Source organism: Trichechus manatus, unplaced genomic scaffold (genome assembly GCF_000243295.1).
Source record: "Trichechus manatus latirostris isolate Lorelei unplaced genomic scaffold, TriManLat1.0 scaffold00040, whole genome shotgun sequence".
Classification (NCBI taxonomy): Eukaryota; Metazoa; Chordata; class Mammalia; order Sirenia; family Trichechidae; genus Trichechus; species Trichechus manatus.
In genome coordinates, this window is record NW_004443976.1 from 15,258,799 (window position 1) to 15,276,907 (window position 18,109).

Genomic DNA, 18,109 nt, shown 5'->3' on the forward strand with positions numbered 1-18,109 from the left:
TTATAGGCTGCGCAGCTGTTGGCTGGGATCAACGTTAGTTTATTGTCTGACAGTTCTAGAGGCCAGAAGTCTAAATTCAGGGTGTCTGCAGGGTTGTGCTCTCTGAAGGCTCTAGGGGAGAACCCTTCCTTGCACTCCTCGTTTCTTGTGGCCGGCATTCCTTGGCATCCTTTGGCTTGCGGATTCATCCCTCCAGTCTCTACCCATCTTCATATGGCACTTTCTCTGTGTGTCTGTATCTCTTCTTTCCTTGTAATGATATCAGTCATTGTGGCGCAGTGGTTAAGAGCTTGGCTAGTAACCAAAAGGTCAGCAGTTCAAATCCACCAGCTGTTCCTTGGAAACCCTGCAGGCCAGTTCTACTCTGTCTTGTAGGGTCACTCTGAGTTGGAACCGACTCGACGGCAAAGGGTTTGGTTTGATTTACTTCAGCATGACCTCATACTAACACGGTCACATCTGCAGAGATCATGTTTCCAGATAAGGTCTCATTCGCTGGTACCAGGGTTAGGGCTTGAGTGTATTTCTAGGGGGGATGTAATGGCTTCTGTAGAACCAGTTGGGTCTCCCTTGCTCTTCTTCCACCAAGAAGCTTTCAGCAGCTTGACAGCTCGGTGCCAGCGGATCTTCTGACCCTGTGGTTTCTTCTTGACTCGGAGTCCTGATGTCTTAGGGGAGGGTCTCTTCTCACATGGCGCGCGGCTCTGGGCAGGGCTGCTTCGGGTTGTGAGAAGCCCGAGTAGATCAGGTTCTCGGTTGCTCCCTTTGGCGTCTTGGCTGTGGTTTTTGCCTCCAAGCCGGCCTCGAGCGCTCTGAGCCCAGCTGGTGGGCCAGTTACATGGGTATCAGTTGACCACAATGCTCCTTCTGATCCTGGGCATTGGGCTTCTGGGCCGCAGGGTCCTGGTCTTCTAGGACACTTGGTTACATCTACAAACATCCTCTTTCTGGGGACGCTGGCTGGTCTGGACAGAGGCAGCTGCAGTTGGGGTGTCTCCAACCCCTGGGTTAAAGGGTGTAGCTCAGAGAAGGGCAGGGACCTGCCTGGCCACACGGCCAGGGAGTTGGAGACAGAGCTCTGGTCCCCCGTTCTGGCCTCTTTACACCCCTAACCTAAACATTGAGGCTGCCAGCTGCGTTTTGAGTGATGTTTTCAAAGGCCCCTAACTTACTGCTTGGTGGCTGGAGTCTGCACTTGTCTCTTTTAAGATGGGTTTAAGTTGCTTGCAATTTAGTAAATTTGAATTTATTAATGGTTTTAAATACTGTTTTCATAATGCCAAGCTAGGTGTGGGGGTATAATCCAGAATTGCGAATTGGGAGGCTTGGGACCTGCTGGCTTCCTTGTGACCTTGGTCTCACTGTCCTTGGCTGCTCTCCACCTCTCTGGGGGTGCCCAGTGGGGAAGGAAGGTGAGCTCCCTGCTCCCTGAGGGCGCTCAGACCCCGTAACTGCATATTAGGTATAAAAAAGACATCTGCTCTTAGACTGCCTCTGGGTCTGGGGTCTTCTCTTCTGAACTCTGAGGGTGACTGGCCCAGGCAGCCCACGACTCAAGTGTCCTCAGCCCTGGCACCAGCTGCTCCCGTTGCCTCACCCCCTCCTGGCTCAGCACAGCCTGGGAGGAGGGGGGCCTTGTCCCTGATTTCCAACCTGCCTGTCCACAGTCCCCTGCAGAGAGCTGCGACCTCCTAGGCGACATCCAGACCTGCATCGAGAAAAGCCTGGAGGGGAAGCCCCGCCGGACCCGCTCCAAGGCCGTCGGTGGGTCCTCACCCCTGGGGCAGCACAGCAGGGACCCGGCACGGGGCTTGACCTGGTGGGGCAGGCCAGCAGTGCCCTGCCTGGCCTCAGCCCCCTTCCTGCTTGCAGACTCCCAGGAGCCACCATGGGTGGAGGTGCTGGTGGAGATCCTGCTGGCCCTGCTGGCCCAGCCCAGCCACCTGATGCGCCAGGTCGCCCGGAGCGTGTTTGGCCATATCTGCTCCCACCTGACTCCACGCGCTCTGCAGCTAATCCTGGACGTGAGTTGAGGACTTTGGGGACCTAGGTCCCAGAATGGGGCCGACTGAGCACCAGGCTGAACCAGAGGGCCCTGTCATCCCCCCAACTTACCTCACCACAGTCCTGCAGAGGGGGCAGGATCTCCTCCCTTAACAGATATGGCCCCAGGGGCAGGGGGCGCTCACTCAAAGTCTGCTACTGGGCAAGTTTGTGCTGGGGCGGGGGGCAGGGAAAAGGGCTCCTGAGAAGGGGTCATAGGTCAGGAAGCTTCACGAAGCAGTCGGGTAGGCCAAGGAGGGCTCTGGGCCTAAACATTGGAGGGTATGGCCTTCTTCCCTGGCCTCAGTTTGCCTCCCAGAATGCGTCTGCCTTTGGGCCAAGACTGGACAGGAGCACGGTCAGGGAGGCAGCCAAAAGGGCCCAGTGATCTAAGGGCCAGGGCAGCAGATGGGTCGGCAGTCTGGGCGTCCTCCACAGGTGCTGAACCCTGACAAGAGCCAGGATGAGGATGACAACGTGGTGGTCACAGATGAGGAGCAACCGAAGGTGAATACGGCACAGGTGCTTGCCAGCGGGGTGGGGCGGGGCGGGCCGCGGGGAGGCCTGACACACCTGCCACCCACAGAGCATGAGCAGGGACGACTCGGACAGCGAGGAGGAGGAGAAGGAGGAGGAGGAGAGTGACGTGGAGGAGGAGAGCGATGAGGAGGCACGGGACGGGGATGTGGACCAGGGCTTCCGGGAGCAGCTGATGGCAGTGCTGCAGGCAGGGAAGGCGCTGGTGAGCAGGAGCCAGGGCAGGGGGCTCTCGGGCCCATCTCTGGGTCTGTCTGTGTGCCCGCGTGACACCAGGTTGATGGCTGGGCATCTGTCCCTCAGGGTGGGGCGGACAGCGAGGACGAGCAGGAGGAGGAGCTGGGGGATGAGGCTATGATGGCCCTGGACCAGAGCCTCGCCAGCCTCTTCGCCGAGCAGAAGCTGCGCATCCAGGCAAAGAAGGATGAGAAGAGCAAGCTGCAGAAGGAGAATGTGCTCCGGCGGGACTTCCAGATCAGGGTGAGGCTGGAGCAAGCCGAGCGTCCCAGTCTGTCCCTCGCCACCCTGGCCCTTGCCCTCCCCCTGAACACGCTCCAGCACATGGCTGAGCCCACCCCTCCTGGCCACAGGTGCTGGACCTGGTCGAGGTGCTGGTCACGAAGCAACCCGAGAACCCCCTAGTCCTGGAGCTGCTGGAGCCACTGCTGACCATCATCCGGCACAGCATGCGCACAAGCAGCTCCAAGCAGGAGCAGGACCTCCTGCACAAGACGGCCCGCATCTTCACGTGAGCAGGGGCAAGGGGCCAGGCCTCCGGGGGGGTGGGCACAGGTAGAAGGGGTTCGAGTCTGGGTCTGCCTGACTTGGGGCTCAATGCGCAGCCACGGGGCACCAGTCACTCAGTGATGCGCACATGGTCCATCCTTTCCCCTAATGCTTCTAGTGCTGCGTGTGCTAGAGCCAGGGTCCTCGGGGCACCGTCCGGGCCCTGTGCTCAGAGGTCGGTGTAGGGAAATCACACAGTCGTTAGGCTGTGGCAGTCCCGAGTGGGCTGTGATGGGGGCTGGGTAGGAGACAGTGGGAGCAGAGTGCTGGGGACACCTAGTCCGTCCTGCAGTTCCAGAGAAGGCTTCCCAGAGCGGTGACGGCAATGCTGGGAGCAGGCCAGGAGGGCGTGGGCAGGGCAGAAAGTCAGTGTCCCCAGCAGGAGCCGGTCAGATGCGGTTGGAACATAGACCAGCGGTGCGGCAGGAAAGGCTTCGTGCACCCTGGTCCTGGCAGCACCGCGGAGCCACCAAGGCCTTTTCAGCAAGCGCATGTGTGTGGGGCTGGGCTGGTTTGCCACGGTGTGGGGAGAGGGATTTGGGAGGGGAGCCCAGCCAGGGGGCGACGACAGGCATCCGGAGAGAGACGAGGCAGGAAGCAGATCCAGTCCTGCCTTCTAGGAACTCAGGTGGTGGGGGGCACGAATGCAAGTATAGGAGGCAGTGGGGAGCCTGTGGCTGGCAGTGCCACCCCCGGCACATCTGTGTCCACCCCTAGTGGCACTTTCTTAACCATTACTCTCTGCCACCTGTTCTGACTGTCAGAGTCCAGTTTGCTGAGAGTCGTGCCTCTCGCCTCCACTTGTTCCCAGCCCCACAGGACCCCACAGGGCTTAGGCATACAGACTCTGGTCTCCCTTTGCCCAGGGCCCAAAGGCCACTGCCCCAGGAGAGGCAGGGGCAGATAGGAGATCTGGAATGGGTGGGGTGTTTAGCCTGTGACGCAGCTTCAGCCTAGGCAGCACTGTTCCCCTCTGGCTTGCCGTCTGCCTGGGCACCCTGAGCACCCCGAGCACCCCAGGCTCCCTGAGCCCCACACAGCCTCAGCACATGCACACAGGTTGCTCTGGGCCTCCGTCCACGACCTTGGTCAGATCCGTTTTCTCCTCTAGGTCTTTGTCTCTCTCTCTGTGAGATGGGGCTGAGGGTCCTGATGTTCAGAGTGAGCTCTGCTTGCTGGAAGCAGGGGTGGAGAGGACATTCTGACCAGCCCTGCCTCTACCCCCGCAGGCATCACCTGTGCCGGGCCCGGCATTACTGCCATGACGTCGGCAACCACGTGGAGGCGCTGCACGCACAGCTGGAGCGGCTGGTGCAGCAGGCCGGCCGCCAGGCTGACTCCTCCGTCGCCCTCTACTACTTCAACGCCTCTCTCTACCTGCTCCGGGTCTTGAAGGGCAACACTGCTAATGCACTGCCCCTCAAGACCCCAAAGAAGCAGAAAGCCAGCGCCAAGGCCAAGGTCCCAGAGGTGAGCGGGCCCGGTCAAGAGGGCTGGAGGAGGAATGGCTCCAGGTAGCCCAGAGGGCAACCCCAGCCAGCAGGCCAGGGCCCGTGTGCCCATTTCACAGAGGGGAATTGAGGACCAAACCTTCAGCCTTGTAAAGGCAGCCCAGGCTCTCCCTGGCACCACACCAGCTCTTTCTCACCTGGCCTAGGCTACCAGCTGCTTGGACTTGAAACGCGTGACCCCGGTCTACTCATCAGCGCTGAGCTCCTTCCTGAGCAAGCGCAACAGCCCACTCACCGTCCCCATGTTCCTCAGCCTTTTCTGCCGGCATCCGGTAAGTGTGGGGGCCAGCCCTACCCCCCAGGCCCTGCTCAGCCCAGCCCCACCTCACGGCCCTGTTCCCTCTCCCTAGGTGCTCTGTAAGAGCCTGCTCCCCATCATGATCCAGCACGTAACAGGCCCAGTGCGGCCCCGTCAGCAGGTAAGGGACTTCCTGGACCCCAACCTGGGCTGGCCTGAAATTACCCCTTTGACCAATTTCTGGTTGGGTGTTTGTGAGGCCTGAGAGTGCTGACCTACTGCCCTGGCGAGGTTGAGGGCTGGCTCACCCCTGCCCCACTGACCTTAGCTGTGGCGCATGCTCCCTGAAGGGAATGATAGGCATGCGTGGGCCCCTTCCCCTACCTCAAGCACAGAGTGACTGAGAGGAAGGACTCACTGCTGGTGAGAGGGTGGGGCCAGCTGGCTGCTTTGCCCCCAAAGCTACCACTTCCCCTCTGGCCTGAGCCCCCCGGCCCCTCCCTGGGGGTTTGTGCTCTGGCCCCCACATAGGAGTCCCCTGGCAGTGTCTGTGGGGGTGGGACACGGAGTGTTGGGAGACTAGAGGAAGATGGCACTGAGCTGGTAAGAGGGCCAGGAGCTATCTCAACCTGAGGTCCCATCTGTCTGGCTGGGAGTCCTTGCTGCTCTGTGAGCTTTGTCCCCCATCTGTATAAGAGGAGGGGACAGGAGCAGATGATTGCTGGGCCCAGAGCTGCGGGGACAACCTGGGCAGGTTGCGCCCAGAGCAGCAGACAGCCCTCAACCGCAGCCTGGAGTTGTCGTGGCCTTATTGGGCGCCCAGCAGCCTCCCAGAGCTCTGGGGTTCCCTAAGTCTTGGCTTTGCCTGCTGAGGCCCCTGGTGACCACATGTCCCCACCCCAGGCCCAGGCCTGCCTGCTGCTGCAGAAGGCCCTGTCCATGGGGGAGCTGAGACCGTGCTTTGAGCACTCTGAGTGGGAGCAGCTCATCGGCCAGGTGCTGGCGAAGGTCACTGAGGTAACAGCCATGGATCCCTCCTCTGACCCCATAGGGCATTCAAGGAATGGTTCTTCAGGGGCTAGGGAACAGGGAAACATTTCTTCTTCTGGGTCTTAGTCTCCTACGTGGTAAAGGGGAGGGAGGCTTTGCCAGAGCACCTCAGCAACCTTGCCACCTCCTCCCTAGAACCTGCGGACGCTGGGTAAGGCGGAGGGCAAGTCGGAGCAGCAGAGGGAGCTGTCCTCCTTGGAGCTGCTCGTCACGCTCCTCAAGACCATCCACGTCCAGGTGAGGCAGGAGCCCACGGGCCTGGGGCCTCGCGGGAAGGGCATCACGTGGGGGTCTCTGGGAACAGACTTCCTGGGAGAGCTGGGGAGGAGCCAGTCTGAGCACGGGCTCGGGGTGGAGGGCTTGAATGCCAGGGTGAGGTCTGGGTAGCTAGAGAGCCATGGACGGAGGTGGTGTGGAGTTGGGCAGGAGAGTGGTTGCGCCCAGGCCTGACCGGGAGGTGGGGGGAGAGCTTTATTGCCATTCTGCAGTAAGAATGCTGAGAAGGAGCTAGAAGGGCTGAAGGTGGTGGGAGGAGTTGATGTGGGCAGCAGGTAGGGAGAAGCCCAGATGGCTCCAGGTTTCCAGGCCTGCGATGAGGGGGTGGAGCCATCACTGGGAGGGGGCAGTTTGTGGGTGGTGATGAGTTTGAGGCATGTGGACTGTGAGGTGCTCATGGGCGATCAAGGTGGAGGACCAGAGACAGCTGCAGTTGGGGATCTATCTCCCCCAATCTGGCCCAGAGGGAAGGGTTTGGAGTCTTCAGTGTGTAGATGCTGGTTAAGCCCAGGTTGCGGGTGAGCTTGCCAGGAGGGTGCTGGGAGTGCGGGGCGGTGCCCCACATAGGAGGACCTTGCAGAGCAGAAGCAATGCTCCAGGTATAGGTGGAAGCCAGGAGAGGGGGTGTCCTGGGAACCAGTGGACTTCAAAATAACCCGTTATACGTGGCAGGAGGGTGAGCCAGGAAGAAGGGCTTTGGCACCTGAGATCACGTCACTGTGCCCTCAGCAGTGGGCGGGCCAGAGCCATTGCCCAGGGAGGAGGGGTGAGCGGAAGGTGAGGGAGCAGGGCCGGGCCGCAGACCTGGCTGTGGAAGGGGCAATAGCATGGCCCCCATGAGAGGGCGCTCTTCCTCCCAAGGCAGTGAGGGAGCCTGATTACGGGCAGAGAGAGGCTGCGGGGCGAGGCGGCAGGCGGTCAATCGAGGGGCAGTCATTGTGCCTCTCTGGGGGCCAGGAGCCTGGAGAGACTCTGCCCCCATCCCTACTACAGCACAATGTCCTGCCCCTCCACAGAAGCTGACCGTGGACCTGACCACCATCCTGGGCCTGCTGCAGGGCCTCCAGCCAAGCCTGCAGCAAAGCCTACAGCAAGGGGCACACTCGGCTGGCTCCAACCGCCTCTACGACCTCTACTGGCAGGCCATGAAGTTCCTGGGAGTCCAGTATGTCCAGGGAGGAGGCCCCCACACCTTGGGAGGGAGCTGGAAAGACCCTCCTGTTTTGGGCAGCTTGGGTCCGGTAGCAGCATGGGGTTGAGGGCCACTCCTGCCCTCACTGGGGCCTTTCTCTGCCAGGCGCCCCAAGTCAGAGAAGAAGGATACCAAGGGGATTCCCAGCGACACCCAGAGCCCCATTAGCATGAAGCGGAAGAAAAAGGGATTCTTGCCAGAGACCAAGAAGCGCAAGAAACGCAAGCCGGAAGATGCCACAGAGCAAGATGCCAAGCCAGCGGCCCCTGGTGGAAACCAGCCCCCCAGCTCAGGCAAGAAGAAGAGGCGCAGGACAAAAGCCACGGCCTCAGCCCAGTCCCAGGTGAACGAGAAGCCAGCGGCCAAGAATCCTGCCCCCAGCACCCTCATCACAAGCCCCAGCACCCCTGCCACCACCACCACGAGCCCCAGCACCCCTGCCAAGACCCCAAAGCTTCAGAAGAAACAGCAGAAGCTGTCTCAGGTAAATGGAGCTACACTCACAGAGTCTGCTGGTGAAAAGCATCAGAAGAGGCTTCCCAAAAAGGGGGTCTCAGGCAAGTCGCCACAGCCCACCCTGCCACGGAAAAAGCCAAGGCTCTCTTTGGCCAATGGGAGCCCCAGCCTCCTCCGGAGTGGGGCCAAGAAGAAGGTGCAGCTGAAGAAGGGAGTTAAGCCCTAAATGTAGGCCCTGCCATCCAGCCCCTGCCTCCATCAGCCCCTGAGACTCCTATTTTTCTACCATAATTTTAATAAATAAATCACAATTTATGCTGCTGCCTTCTGGCACTGGGGGAGGGGGTCTGCTGTCAGCTCGCTAGGAGGTCCTGCTGAGCAGCAAGCACTGTTTGGTGCCAAGGGCAGTGCAGACCCCTGGCCCTGGGCTGGGCCCTGCCTCTGCTCGCTGGCTGGCCAGTCTAACCCTAACCTCTGTGGGCTTTGACATCTTTGGGTGATGCGAGCAGTTAAGCACTCAGCCACTAACCAAAAGGTTGGAGGTTCAAGTCCACCCAGAGGCACCTCTGAAGAAAGGCCTGGTGATCTGCTGCTGACAAAGCAGCCATTGAAAACCCTATGGAGCCCAGTTCTACTCCGACACACACGAGGGTACCGTGAGTCAGAATCGACTCTGTGGCATCTGATTCCATGGGGCTGGGACCTTGGCTTCCAGGGCGCCGTGGGCCAAGTTCAGGGCTCTGTCATGGGGACAGCAGGGCCAGTACCCAGGCCTGTGCACAAGTCAGCGTGTGCACACAGCTGCCGCGTGGCAGTGTGGACCACCCACACTGGCCGGGCCCAGGTGCGACCACTCCGCATGTCCTCCCACCCCAGGCCGTGCCACGGGAGCCACCAGGGCGTGATTTAAATAGAGGTTTATTTCTTCATTTACAAGAGGAATATATTTGGCTTCTCTTAGACGCTGAGATTCACAATCAGCAGCTCTAAAAAATAAAGGAGCAGTTTGGCTTCCGGAAGGAAGAGGAGGCAACACTTGGACCTGGTTCTTGTACAACAAGAAAACATTGCTGGGGCCCCAGCCGAGGTCGGGGTGGGGGGGGGGGTGGAGGCCAGGCTGGGCTTTGGGGGATACCACCCCCTTGCCAGGCCCCCCCAGGGTGCCCCAGGGCTTGGTGGGGAGTGGGCGTTCCACTAGCTTATACACCACTGAAGACAGGGCTAGCCAGTAGGTAACTATGGGGCAAAGAGAGCATTGTCCAAGCTGGCTCTTGGGGTCTCCTACTGGCAACAAGGGGTGCCCCAGAACAGAACCCCCTTAGGTTCCAGCAAATGTGCAGGAGGTATGGAGCAGGAGGATAGGCTCCACCAAGGAGCCACAGCACACAAGCTGTGAGGATAGGGGTGTATGCGAGTGAGCGTGGGTGATCGGAGGCCCGGTGAAGGCTTGGGCCACTAGGGGGAGTAGTGGAGTGAGTGGAAGCAACAGCAGCCCATGTTTGGGTGGAGGTGTGCCTGGGAGTGGTTCTGGGGTATTGGCCCATCCGGGAGGACCTCCACCTCCACCAAGCACATTCCCTGGCACAGGAAGCTTGGTGGACGGCTGCTTCCTCTGGCCGCCAGAGCCCTGGCTGCTGCCCCATGAATTCTGGGAATGGTCCCCTGGGCCCTGCCCCCTGGAAAAGCCCAGCCCAGCCTGGGGAGGAGGAGTAAGTTCCTGGCTCCTGGGGGGTGGGGAGACATGGACAGCAGGGGTGCTCTAGGGAGCCCTGCAGAGGTGGGTGGGTAACCCCCAGAGATTAGCTTGACTGCCACCTCAGCCCAGATGCAGTGGCGATGTGTAGCTTCCACCAGGGCCTTCACCCCTGGTGATGCCAACTCTGTCCTGGCATGGGCCCCATCTGGGAGACCACCAGGCTGAGAGCCAGCCCGTGGCTGTGGTGGCCAGTGTCCTCCAGAATGAGCTGGCAGGTCTGGGGACAGCCCAGTGACCTGGGTACCTGGCTCTGCTCGCCAGGCTGAATCCAACATCCCAAGGCGGTGGCCCTGCACTCCAGGCCCTTAGGGATCCTCAGAGCCTGAACCGCCTCCCTGAGGCCTGGGCCACCTCTTCTCTGTATGGTCCAGAGGCTGTTGGTTCTTCAAAGCTGCAGACGGCACCTTGCCCAGCAAGCTGCGTGGGAAAGTCCAGCCCTCTGGCCCCATGGTCCAGGCAGGGCAGGGACTTGCCCAAGATCACATAAGCCGGTGACAGACCAGGCTGTCCCAATATACCCGCCACTTGGGGTTGTCGTCTCCCTTGGCCCCAGGGGCTCTGCAGCCCCAATCCAGGGCTGGGCATCTGTCCAACTGTGTGGCTCCAGCAAATGCAGCCTTCCAGGCTGGCTGAGGACATGGCCTCTTCTTGGAGCCGGGGCCACTCCGCAGTCCCAGACCGGAGAGGGTGGGTGCCCAGCCTTGGGTCACCCAGAAAGCTCTGGGACAACCCAGAAGGGCCAGGGTGCCAGAGGACACTTCCCAGACTAGGTAGGACAGTGGGTTCTTTGTTGTCCCAGCAGCACCTGGGGGGAAGGGTCAGAGGTCAGAGGTGGGGTCTTTGGGAGGGACCATTCCAGGGCTTTGCTCCTGCATTTTCCTTGCTTTTGGGGCAGAAAAGGGAGTGGGCAAGTGGCTACCCTGGGTCTTGGCGCGGCTGGGAAGCTGCAGCCCCAAGAGGCCAGGCCCTGAGGAAGGTCAGAAAGCCAGAGTCAGCTGTGGCACCTCTAGGGGGACAGAAGGGCTCCTTTCTGGCCCTCCCTTTTCTGCCCAAATCTATTCTTCTGGGCGCTTCTGAGGGAGTTCCTGGCCAGTCCAAGCCCTGACCTGTGCCCTCAGCAGTTCTGAGGAAGGAAGGGGGAGCGATTTACTGGAAGAAGGAGGCTGCTCCCCCTCCCATAGTTCATCAGTAAGTTCAGGCAGTGTTTCAGGAGGAAGGACCAAGCACAGAGCTGGTGGGATGTGCTTGGGCAGGGGTGACTCATGAGGGGCTGCTCCTGGTTCCAGAACAAGTCCCACAACAGCCCTTCCCCTCTAAATGCTGGCCCCTTCCCCTCCCACAAGGGGTCCCTGGGTGGTGCGAACTGTTCATGCACTTGCTGCTAACTGAAGGGTTGGAAGTTCGAGTCCACCCAGAGGCATCTTGGAAGAAAGTCCTGGTGATCTACTTCTGAAAAACCAGCCATTAAAACCCCTATGGAGCACAACTCTCTGACACACACAGGCACCACGAGTCCCCTGGTTGGTTTCTTTGGTTCCTCCCACAAGCTGTCTGGTCCTCAACCCCCGTGGGCCTCCCTGGCCTGCACTCACCACCTCAGACTTTCACGGATGTGGGCGGCATCATCAGTTGGTTCACCCTGGGGAAGAGACGGGCGGGGGTCAGGGCGGCAGGTCAGCAGGGGCCAGGCCCGGGCACTGCTGTGGCACGTCGCGTCGTGGGGGCCGGCTGACCGGAGGTTCTGGGCAGGGACCTCGTCAGCCCCAGGGGGAGATGGGAGAGCCCAGGGGTGGGGAGAGGAGAGAGAGAGAGGAGTAAAGAGAAAAGGAGAAAGAAATCAGAAAATGAGAAAAAGTGGGGGGGGGCCTGCACTGCAAACCATTAGCTCCAGAACCACCACACATAGGGGCCTCCCACCCACAAACCTGGGCCACAGGGACTCAGTCTGGATGTGGGACTGAGGCTGGGGGCAGCCTCACAAGGACAGGAAGGCTTGGGGTACAGTCTATGGCAGAGGCCAGGTTACACCAGCCCAGGGTAAGTCATTTTATCCCCCAACCACCCAGGGAGGGAGGGGCTGTCACAGCGAAGGGAGCAGGCTGAAGGGCGTCAGGCCCATCCCCCGCCCCCACTCACTGCTGCTCAGCCTTGGCGCGGTCACTGAGGAAGAAGAGGGCGGTGGCGAGGAAGAACATGCCACCCAGGACCACGATGAAGGGGCAGAGCATGAGAGCATAGCCCAGGCTCAGGAACTCCCAGAGCGGGGAGTCCTTGGTGCTCTGACGGATCAGGTCCGAGATCTGCAGGGATTGGGAGGGCAGGTGTCCAGGCAAAGCCTCCTCCAAAGCACCCACCCACCTTCACCCAGGCCAGCCCGCTGCCCCCGGGAACTCACAAAGCCGATGAGGTAGGGGCTTCCAGCGTCTCCCAGCAGGTGGGAGGTGAAGCTCTGCAGGGCCACAGCGGTGGCCCGGCGGGTGGGGATGACCACATACTGCAGAAGAGGTGGGCAGGTCAGTGGCCAGAGGAGCCAGGCCCACCACCTGGCCTCATCCCGGGGTCGGCGGAACTCCTGAAAGCCCCCGCACTCTCCGACTCACTCCTGCCTTGCTGTCTGGACACCTCCCTCTCCTGGGTTCTTCCCTTCACCACCCTCTCCTTCGCTGCCCACTCCTGGGGGTGCTGTTCTTCTCCATCGTCCCCTCTCCTCCCCAGAGCCAGACCTTGCCCGCTCACAGCTTCAGTCACTACCTCTGACGACCTCCATCCCCAGCCCAGACCACCAGGCCTCCAGACCCAGATCCCAGATGCCTCCTAGACACTTCCACACGGATGGCCCCCAACACCACTGCTCAGCCTGCCCCAGACTGAATCATCATGGGCCCCACGCCTGCAGCCCTCCAGGCCCCCATCTCAGAGATGGAAACCTTTGCCTCCCTCGCCCATACCCTCAGCCAAGGGGAGAACAATTTGGGGGTCACCCTGACACCCTAACCCTCCACACGGGGAGGTCAGGCTGCCTTAGGTTCTGCACTTGGCTCTTGGTGGTTGGTCAGAATTCATGTGGAAACTGAGGCCTCACGAGGCCCAAGTTCCAGAGGGACCATACACAGAGTATGGCACGTCTGGGGCTAGAAGTCTGCCTCTCAGCTGCTTGCCTTCTCCTCCCCACAAGCTAAAGACCCATCTGGTTCTCCCTCCACTAAGACCAGGATAAGGGGTGGGGGAAGCAGGCCCCTGCCTCCTCTTTAACCCATTAATGCCCCCAGGAATGCCAAGAGCTGCTGGGCCCCAGACGAGCAGGCCCCCTGGGCACCTTCATGAGACCAAGCTGACCCTGACCCCCAGAGAGCAGCCAAGGTCAGACTCGAGGGGGTGGTGGCAGAGGAGCCAGCTTAGTGGGTGGCCCTGGGCAGCCTACTGCCCCCGTGCTCCAGCTGCCTCATCTGTTCAGAGACCCCCGAGTCCACATGGCCCCAGCTTTTTTGGACAGTCAGAGCAGCACGCCCAGCCGGCACCCTGGTGGCTGGGGGAAGAGACCTGGATCCAATGAAATGACATGGCCTTGTTTCCAGCAATAATTAGTCACTTGGATGTGACACTTAATAAAATGGGACATGATTTCCCTGGGACCCAGAGCCTGTCAGTGGCTGGAAGTGGCCCTGGAGGTGCAGGTGGCAGGGCACTGGATTCAAATTGAGCCCTGCCCCTGTGCACAGAGCTGAGTCAGACCCCCACCCATGGGCTGGTGGGGGAGAGAGACGGCCCAGGGTGACGGGGATACCGCAGGGAAGCTGGGGCGGGGGCATAGCTTCCTGGAGCGGAGGAGCGAGCAGGGGCCCCGGTTCCCGGGCAGATGCCTCTCTCCTGGGTCATTAGGTATTGGAGCACCAGACTCTGAGCACCCTGAGTCCAGCCACGAGGAGTCCTTTCTCCCCAGCCTCCAGGGCCTTCCCCTGCCCCTCCCACTCCCCACCCCCAGGCCCCTGCACTCTCTTCTCCCACCCTCTCCTGACCCTGACTTGGAGGATCCCTGAGGACAGGACCAGGTGCCCTCCACTGCCCTCCACCCAGACTTCCACAAGTCACTAGGCCCCCTCCTGTCTCCTCTTAGGCTGCTCCTGTCCCCGCCCAGGAATACAAGCCCCTGCTGGTGGCTCAGATGGCCCTTTGTCCCCAGCTGGCTAGTCTGGAGCCCATTGTTGGCCCTGTGAAGACGGCCTCTGTCTGCCCGGCCCCAGCCTCAGGCACTCAGGCAGGATCGCCTGGCTCAGGCAGCCACAGTCCCCTGCTGCCGGCCTGGGACCAAGGACGGGCTGGGAGGGGCAGAGGCCGTGGAAGCACAGACCCTGGGGGCGGGGCACTGGCAGCCAACACCACCTCAGTGCCAGCCTGGCACTGCCAGCCTCCCAGCCACAAACCTGAGCCTTGCAACATCCCCTTCCCCACCCAGCCCCCACTTCTCTTCCCTTCTGCCTCCTCAGCCCTGTGTCCTGATGGACCCTCTCAAATCTCTTACCTCCTGATGCCCTCCCTGCCTCCAGGGTTACCTTCCCAGCATGCCTTCCTCCCCGCAGCTCCCCCAGTCCCTGACAGCCCTCCTGCCTCTCCACCTGCCCTCCCCAGCTGTCCCCCACCCTTGCTCCTGAGGTCAGGAGGCCTGGGTCAGCACGAGGTGACCTTGGCCTGCTCACTCACCATGAGGATGTCCGCCGTGATGGCCCAGTTAGAAAACAGCAGCGTCTCCCCCACGAAGATACAGATCTGTCCAGGAGAGACCAGAGCAACCATGAGGGGCCCTCCACCCACCACCGGCCCCAGGCTGCTCCCTGCACACGGGCTGCTGGCAAGGAGCCCCCTAAAAGCCTTCCATCCCTCCCTGGGGTCTGCATCTTCTGGCAGTCATACTGACAAGCAACTGTGAATGATCCACAGACCCCAAGCCATGCCCTCCGGCCCTGAAGGGTTCCCAGAGCCCTTGGCCTGAGCAGAGCAGGGCAGCCAGGGGATTGGATTCTCAGAGCCTCTCCATGGGAAGGGAGGGTCCAACAAGTCAACTGACTCTCCTGCTCCAGACCCTCCCCTGCAGCCCAGGCACAGTCCCTCTACCCCGTGGGCCTCCAGTGCACTCACATAGGCCCCCAAGATGCTGCTCTTGGCGGCCACGAAGATCAGGCAGATGAAGATGGCAGAGCCCAGCATGCCTACTGCACACACCAGCGGATCAGCCCGCTGGGTCCGCAGGCGACACCAGCGTGTGGCTCCTGCACCCGTGACCACACCCAGGAAGCCCGTGAAGCAGGTGATGGCCCCAAAGATGAGGCTGTGGGGACAGAGGACAATGGGGCACAGGTTGGGGTGGGGCACAAGGCCAGGCACAGTGGGGTTCTTCTGTCCAGGTGACCCTCACCAGCCCTGGTGCACCTGGCCTGGCCTCACCTGTCCTTGGCCCCACAGGGTGGGCTGCTGCATGTCTCTGCTGTCTTCTGCACAACTTGGGCGCGGTACAGGTAGAGTGGGATCCACATGCCCAGGGCCCCTGTGGCGAAGGACACAGCCGACGTGGCCAGGGAGGAGAAGACATAGCTCCGGCTAGGGAGAGACGGGGCAGTGGCAATGAGCTGGGGCAGGATCCCAGAAGAGGCGGCCTCTTCTCCCCTGGCCTGCAGGCTCACACCTTCCCCAGGCTCAGAGGCCTCCAATCCATTCCCTTACAGGCTCTGGGGGTGAGGGCTCAGGCTGCAGGAACTCTGGGCTATAAGAATAAACACTAGTAGCCAAATGTCACTCCTAGCACTGTGGGCAGCAGGGACAATGACCCTGGCTTCTGGGTAGGGAGTCTGGCTGCAGGTGCTGGGTGGGCTGCCTTATAGGGGGTCCTCTCATCTCAGCACCCCTCCCTCCTCCCATCAGGACTCACTTTCGGATCAAGGCCTTCATGTCCCGGAGCCACGAGGTGCGTGTCTTGAGCTGCCCCCCGAGCTGGTCCGCGTGCCCTCTCCTAGTAGCCGGGACCAGGACGAGGATGAGCGTTCCTGTGATCATGCCCAGGACAGGGGACACCTGGCAGGGCAGGGAGCAAGTTAGGACACAGGACCCATGTGACTCTGTCTCTGCTGCACCGGGAGGTTGCTCAGGCAAGCTACACCTTCTCTGGGTCCCAGAGTCCTCCTCTGGGCTAGTATCTGGCCAACGTTCCTGGCTGGACTGCTGAGCACTGGGGTGATAATATTAGGGAAGGGCTTAGGGGCCCAAAGTGGACAGACCAGACCAGGGGTGGGAGAGAGAAAGGGATAGATGGTCATATGGATGGAGGAGGGAGGGAAGATGACTACATAGATGGGTGGAGAATAGATGGAGAGAGAAACAGTCGAATGGAAGCAACATGGATGGATGGATGGATGGAGATGGGTGCATGGACAGACAAATGTAATGATGACCTTGGGTGAGAAGGGAGAGTTCCTGGGAGCAAGGAGTCAGACAAGAGTCCTGCCCAAGCCCCTGGGGCTAGGAAAGTTCCCCAGGCCGGCTCCTCGCCCTGTGGGGCACCCTGTGAGGAAGGGCCTGGCTGGGCATGAGGCTTCCAGCTAGTAGATGAACCAGGTCATCATTTGGGAGAGGCCCATGTGGGCCCCAGGGCAACAAGGGCTTGGGGCCACTTTGGGTCTTCCCTGTGTCCAGCCCAGTGTCAAGAACAGAATCTCCAAGGCCCCAGGCCTTCCTGAGGATGGGAAGAGGACCTCTTGGCAGCCCGGGTTCCAATACACCAGCTCTGCCACCAGCCCATGAGAACGGGGGGGTCTGCTCCCACCCGCACCAGGCCTGGGAGCCCATGGGCTAAGGAGTTCCTCTCCATGCCACCCCCTCTCGCTTCCATCAAGAAATTCCACGGAGGCCACTTCCTGCTTTTGAGGAAAAAACACTTTGTCTTCAGCTTCCGCTCCTCCACAAGACTGGGGATCTCTGTTTCCTCCGATTGCACTGTCCTGGGGCCTTGGCGAGCTTGCCCCAAACCCTCCAACAGGACAGGAAGTGGCTTCAGACCCTTGGGGCCCCCACACAGGGTCTCGTCCCAGCCTCACCCTAGCCCAGTGCCAAGGCTCCAAGCAGGAAACACTGCCGTGGAATTGGAATTTCCTGACATGGAGGGACAGTCCTTCACCTCTCAACCTGGGACTCCCAGGGAGGGAGCTTCCAACCCTCAGGCTGGGAGCTCCCAAGAGCAGGGCGGGCCTGGTTCCCCTCATACCTGGGCTCCCTGACATGCCAACCTAGACTAGTCTAGAAGGGCAGAGGCTTCAGAGCCCAGGCAGGAAGCTTGGAGGCCAGGTCTGTGTCGTAGCTTGGGCTGTGACCCTGAATCTCTGGGGGCGGAGGGCACCTGGGCAAGGGCTGCTTTGGAGGTCTGTGTGGAGGGAACCCAGGCCTTACCCGCAAGGCCCAGTGCCAGTCTCCAGCTGCCTGCTTCACGCTGGAGCCAGTGATGTAGCCCAGGCCACTGCAGAGAGGACAGGGCATGGGTCAGGTTTAGCAGGATGGGGGCTGGGGCAGGTAAAGCTCACTAGTCTACAAGGCAGGCCGCCCACCCTCACCACCCAGCCAGCTGGCCACGGAGCGGTTCCGGCATGTCTCCAAGGCTGACCACCCACGTGTTTAGTTAACTGAGGGCATCTGCCTGCTGAACTCCAGGGAGAAGGAGTGGTCAAAAGTCCAAGGGGACCTTGCCCAGATCCTCACCCAAACCCTGGGGTCTCTGACTCTCACCTGCCCAGCGGGATGGCAAAATAGAAGACAGACAGCATGAGCGTCCGCGTGTTCTTGGTGAAGAGGTCACCTATGATGGTGGGTGCGATGGTGGAGTAGCTGGCCTCGCCGATGCCCACCAGCCCGCGGGACAGGACCAGCAGCCAGAAGTACTGTGGGGGAGGGGAGGGAATGCTGGGGGACCACTCTGTTCCTCCCCTGCTCCCCCTCATTCCCACTCTGCTTCCCACCCTTGCAGGCTCCAGGAGCAAGAGGAGAGCATGGAGCCCAGCCCCTGCTTCAGCAATGCCTACACCCCTAGACCACTGTGGGCCTCACTCTCCCTCTCTGTATAGTGAGCCTGTCTGGGCCTGGTTGGCCAAGTGTTGGCATGGGACTGGGCTTCCCTAGGTTGACAGCTGCAGGTATGGCCTAGACAGGCCCCTCTGTCCCTATAAGCACTGGGCTGTGGGGACACAGGCCCCACCTGTTGGGAGACCTCCTCCCTAGGTTCTAGACTC

The 18,109-nt window shown here is 60.9% G+C and overlaps 2 protein-coding genes across 2 annotated transcripts in view; one reads left to right on the forward strand and one right to left on the reverse strand.

The window, feature by feature from the left end:
* Window positions 1-8,319, forward strand: part of MYBBP1A (MYB binding protein 1a) — a 15,793-nt gene extending 7,474 nt beyond the window's left edge. Inside the window, exons 12-24 of the mRNA XM_023730998.1 lie at window positions 1,668-1,764; window positions 1,873-2,024; window positions 2,482-2,550; window positions 2,630-2,785; window positions 2,884-3,060; window positions 3,171-3,328; window positions 4,596-4,836; window positions 5,024-5,149; window positions 5,228-5,296; window positions 6,019-6,132; window positions 6,301-6,402; window positions 7,458-7,606; window positions 7,739-8,319. Coding sequence (XP_023586766.1) covers window positions 1,668-1,764; window positions 1,873-2,024; window positions 2,482-2,550; window positions 2,630-2,785; window positions 2,884-3,060; window positions 3,171-3,328; window positions 4,596-4,836; window positions 5,024-5,149; window positions 5,228-5,296; window positions 6,019-6,132; window positions 6,301-6,402; window positions 7,458-7,606; window positions 7,739-8,315 — 2,187 coding nt within the window. The 3' untranslated portion in view covers window positions 8,316-8,319. The remainder of the gene's footprint in view (window positions 1-1,667; window positions 1,765-1,872; window positions 2,025-2,481; window positions 2,551-2,629; window positions 2,786-2,883; window positions 3,061-3,170; window positions 3,329-4,595; window positions 4,837-5,023; window positions 5,150-5,227; window positions 5,297-6,018; window positions 6,133-6,300; window positions 6,403-7,457; window positions 7,607-7,738) is intronic.
* Window positions 8,320-11,310: 2,991 nt separating this feature from the next.
* SPNS2 (SPNS lysolipid transporter 2, sphingosine-1-phosphate) overlaps window positions 11,311-18,109 on the reverse strand; it is a 36,042-nt gene continuing 29,243 nt past the window's right edge. Inside the window, exons 4-12 of the mRNA XM_023731038.1 lie at window positions 17,610-17,761; window positions 17,277-17,343; window positions 15,766-15,908; window positions 15,285-15,437; window positions 14,979-15,168; window positions 14,544-14,609; window positions 12,241-12,339; window positions 11,982-12,145; window positions 11,311-11,484 (exon numbers count right to left, since the gene is read on the reverse strand). Of these exons, the coding sequence (XP_023586806.1) occupies window positions 11,442-11,484; window positions 11,982-12,145; window positions 12,241-12,339; window positions 14,544-14,609; window positions 14,979-15,168; window positions 15,285-15,437; window positions 15,766-15,908; window positions 17,277-17,343; window positions 17,610-17,761 (1,077 nt within the window). The 3' untranslated portion in view covers window positions 11,311-11,441. The remainder of the gene's footprint in view (window positions 11,485-11,981; window positions 12,146-12,240; window positions 12,340-14,543; window positions 14,610-14,978; window positions 15,169-15,284; window positions 15,438-15,765; window positions 15,909-17,276; window positions 17,344-17,609; window positions 17,762-18,109) is intronic.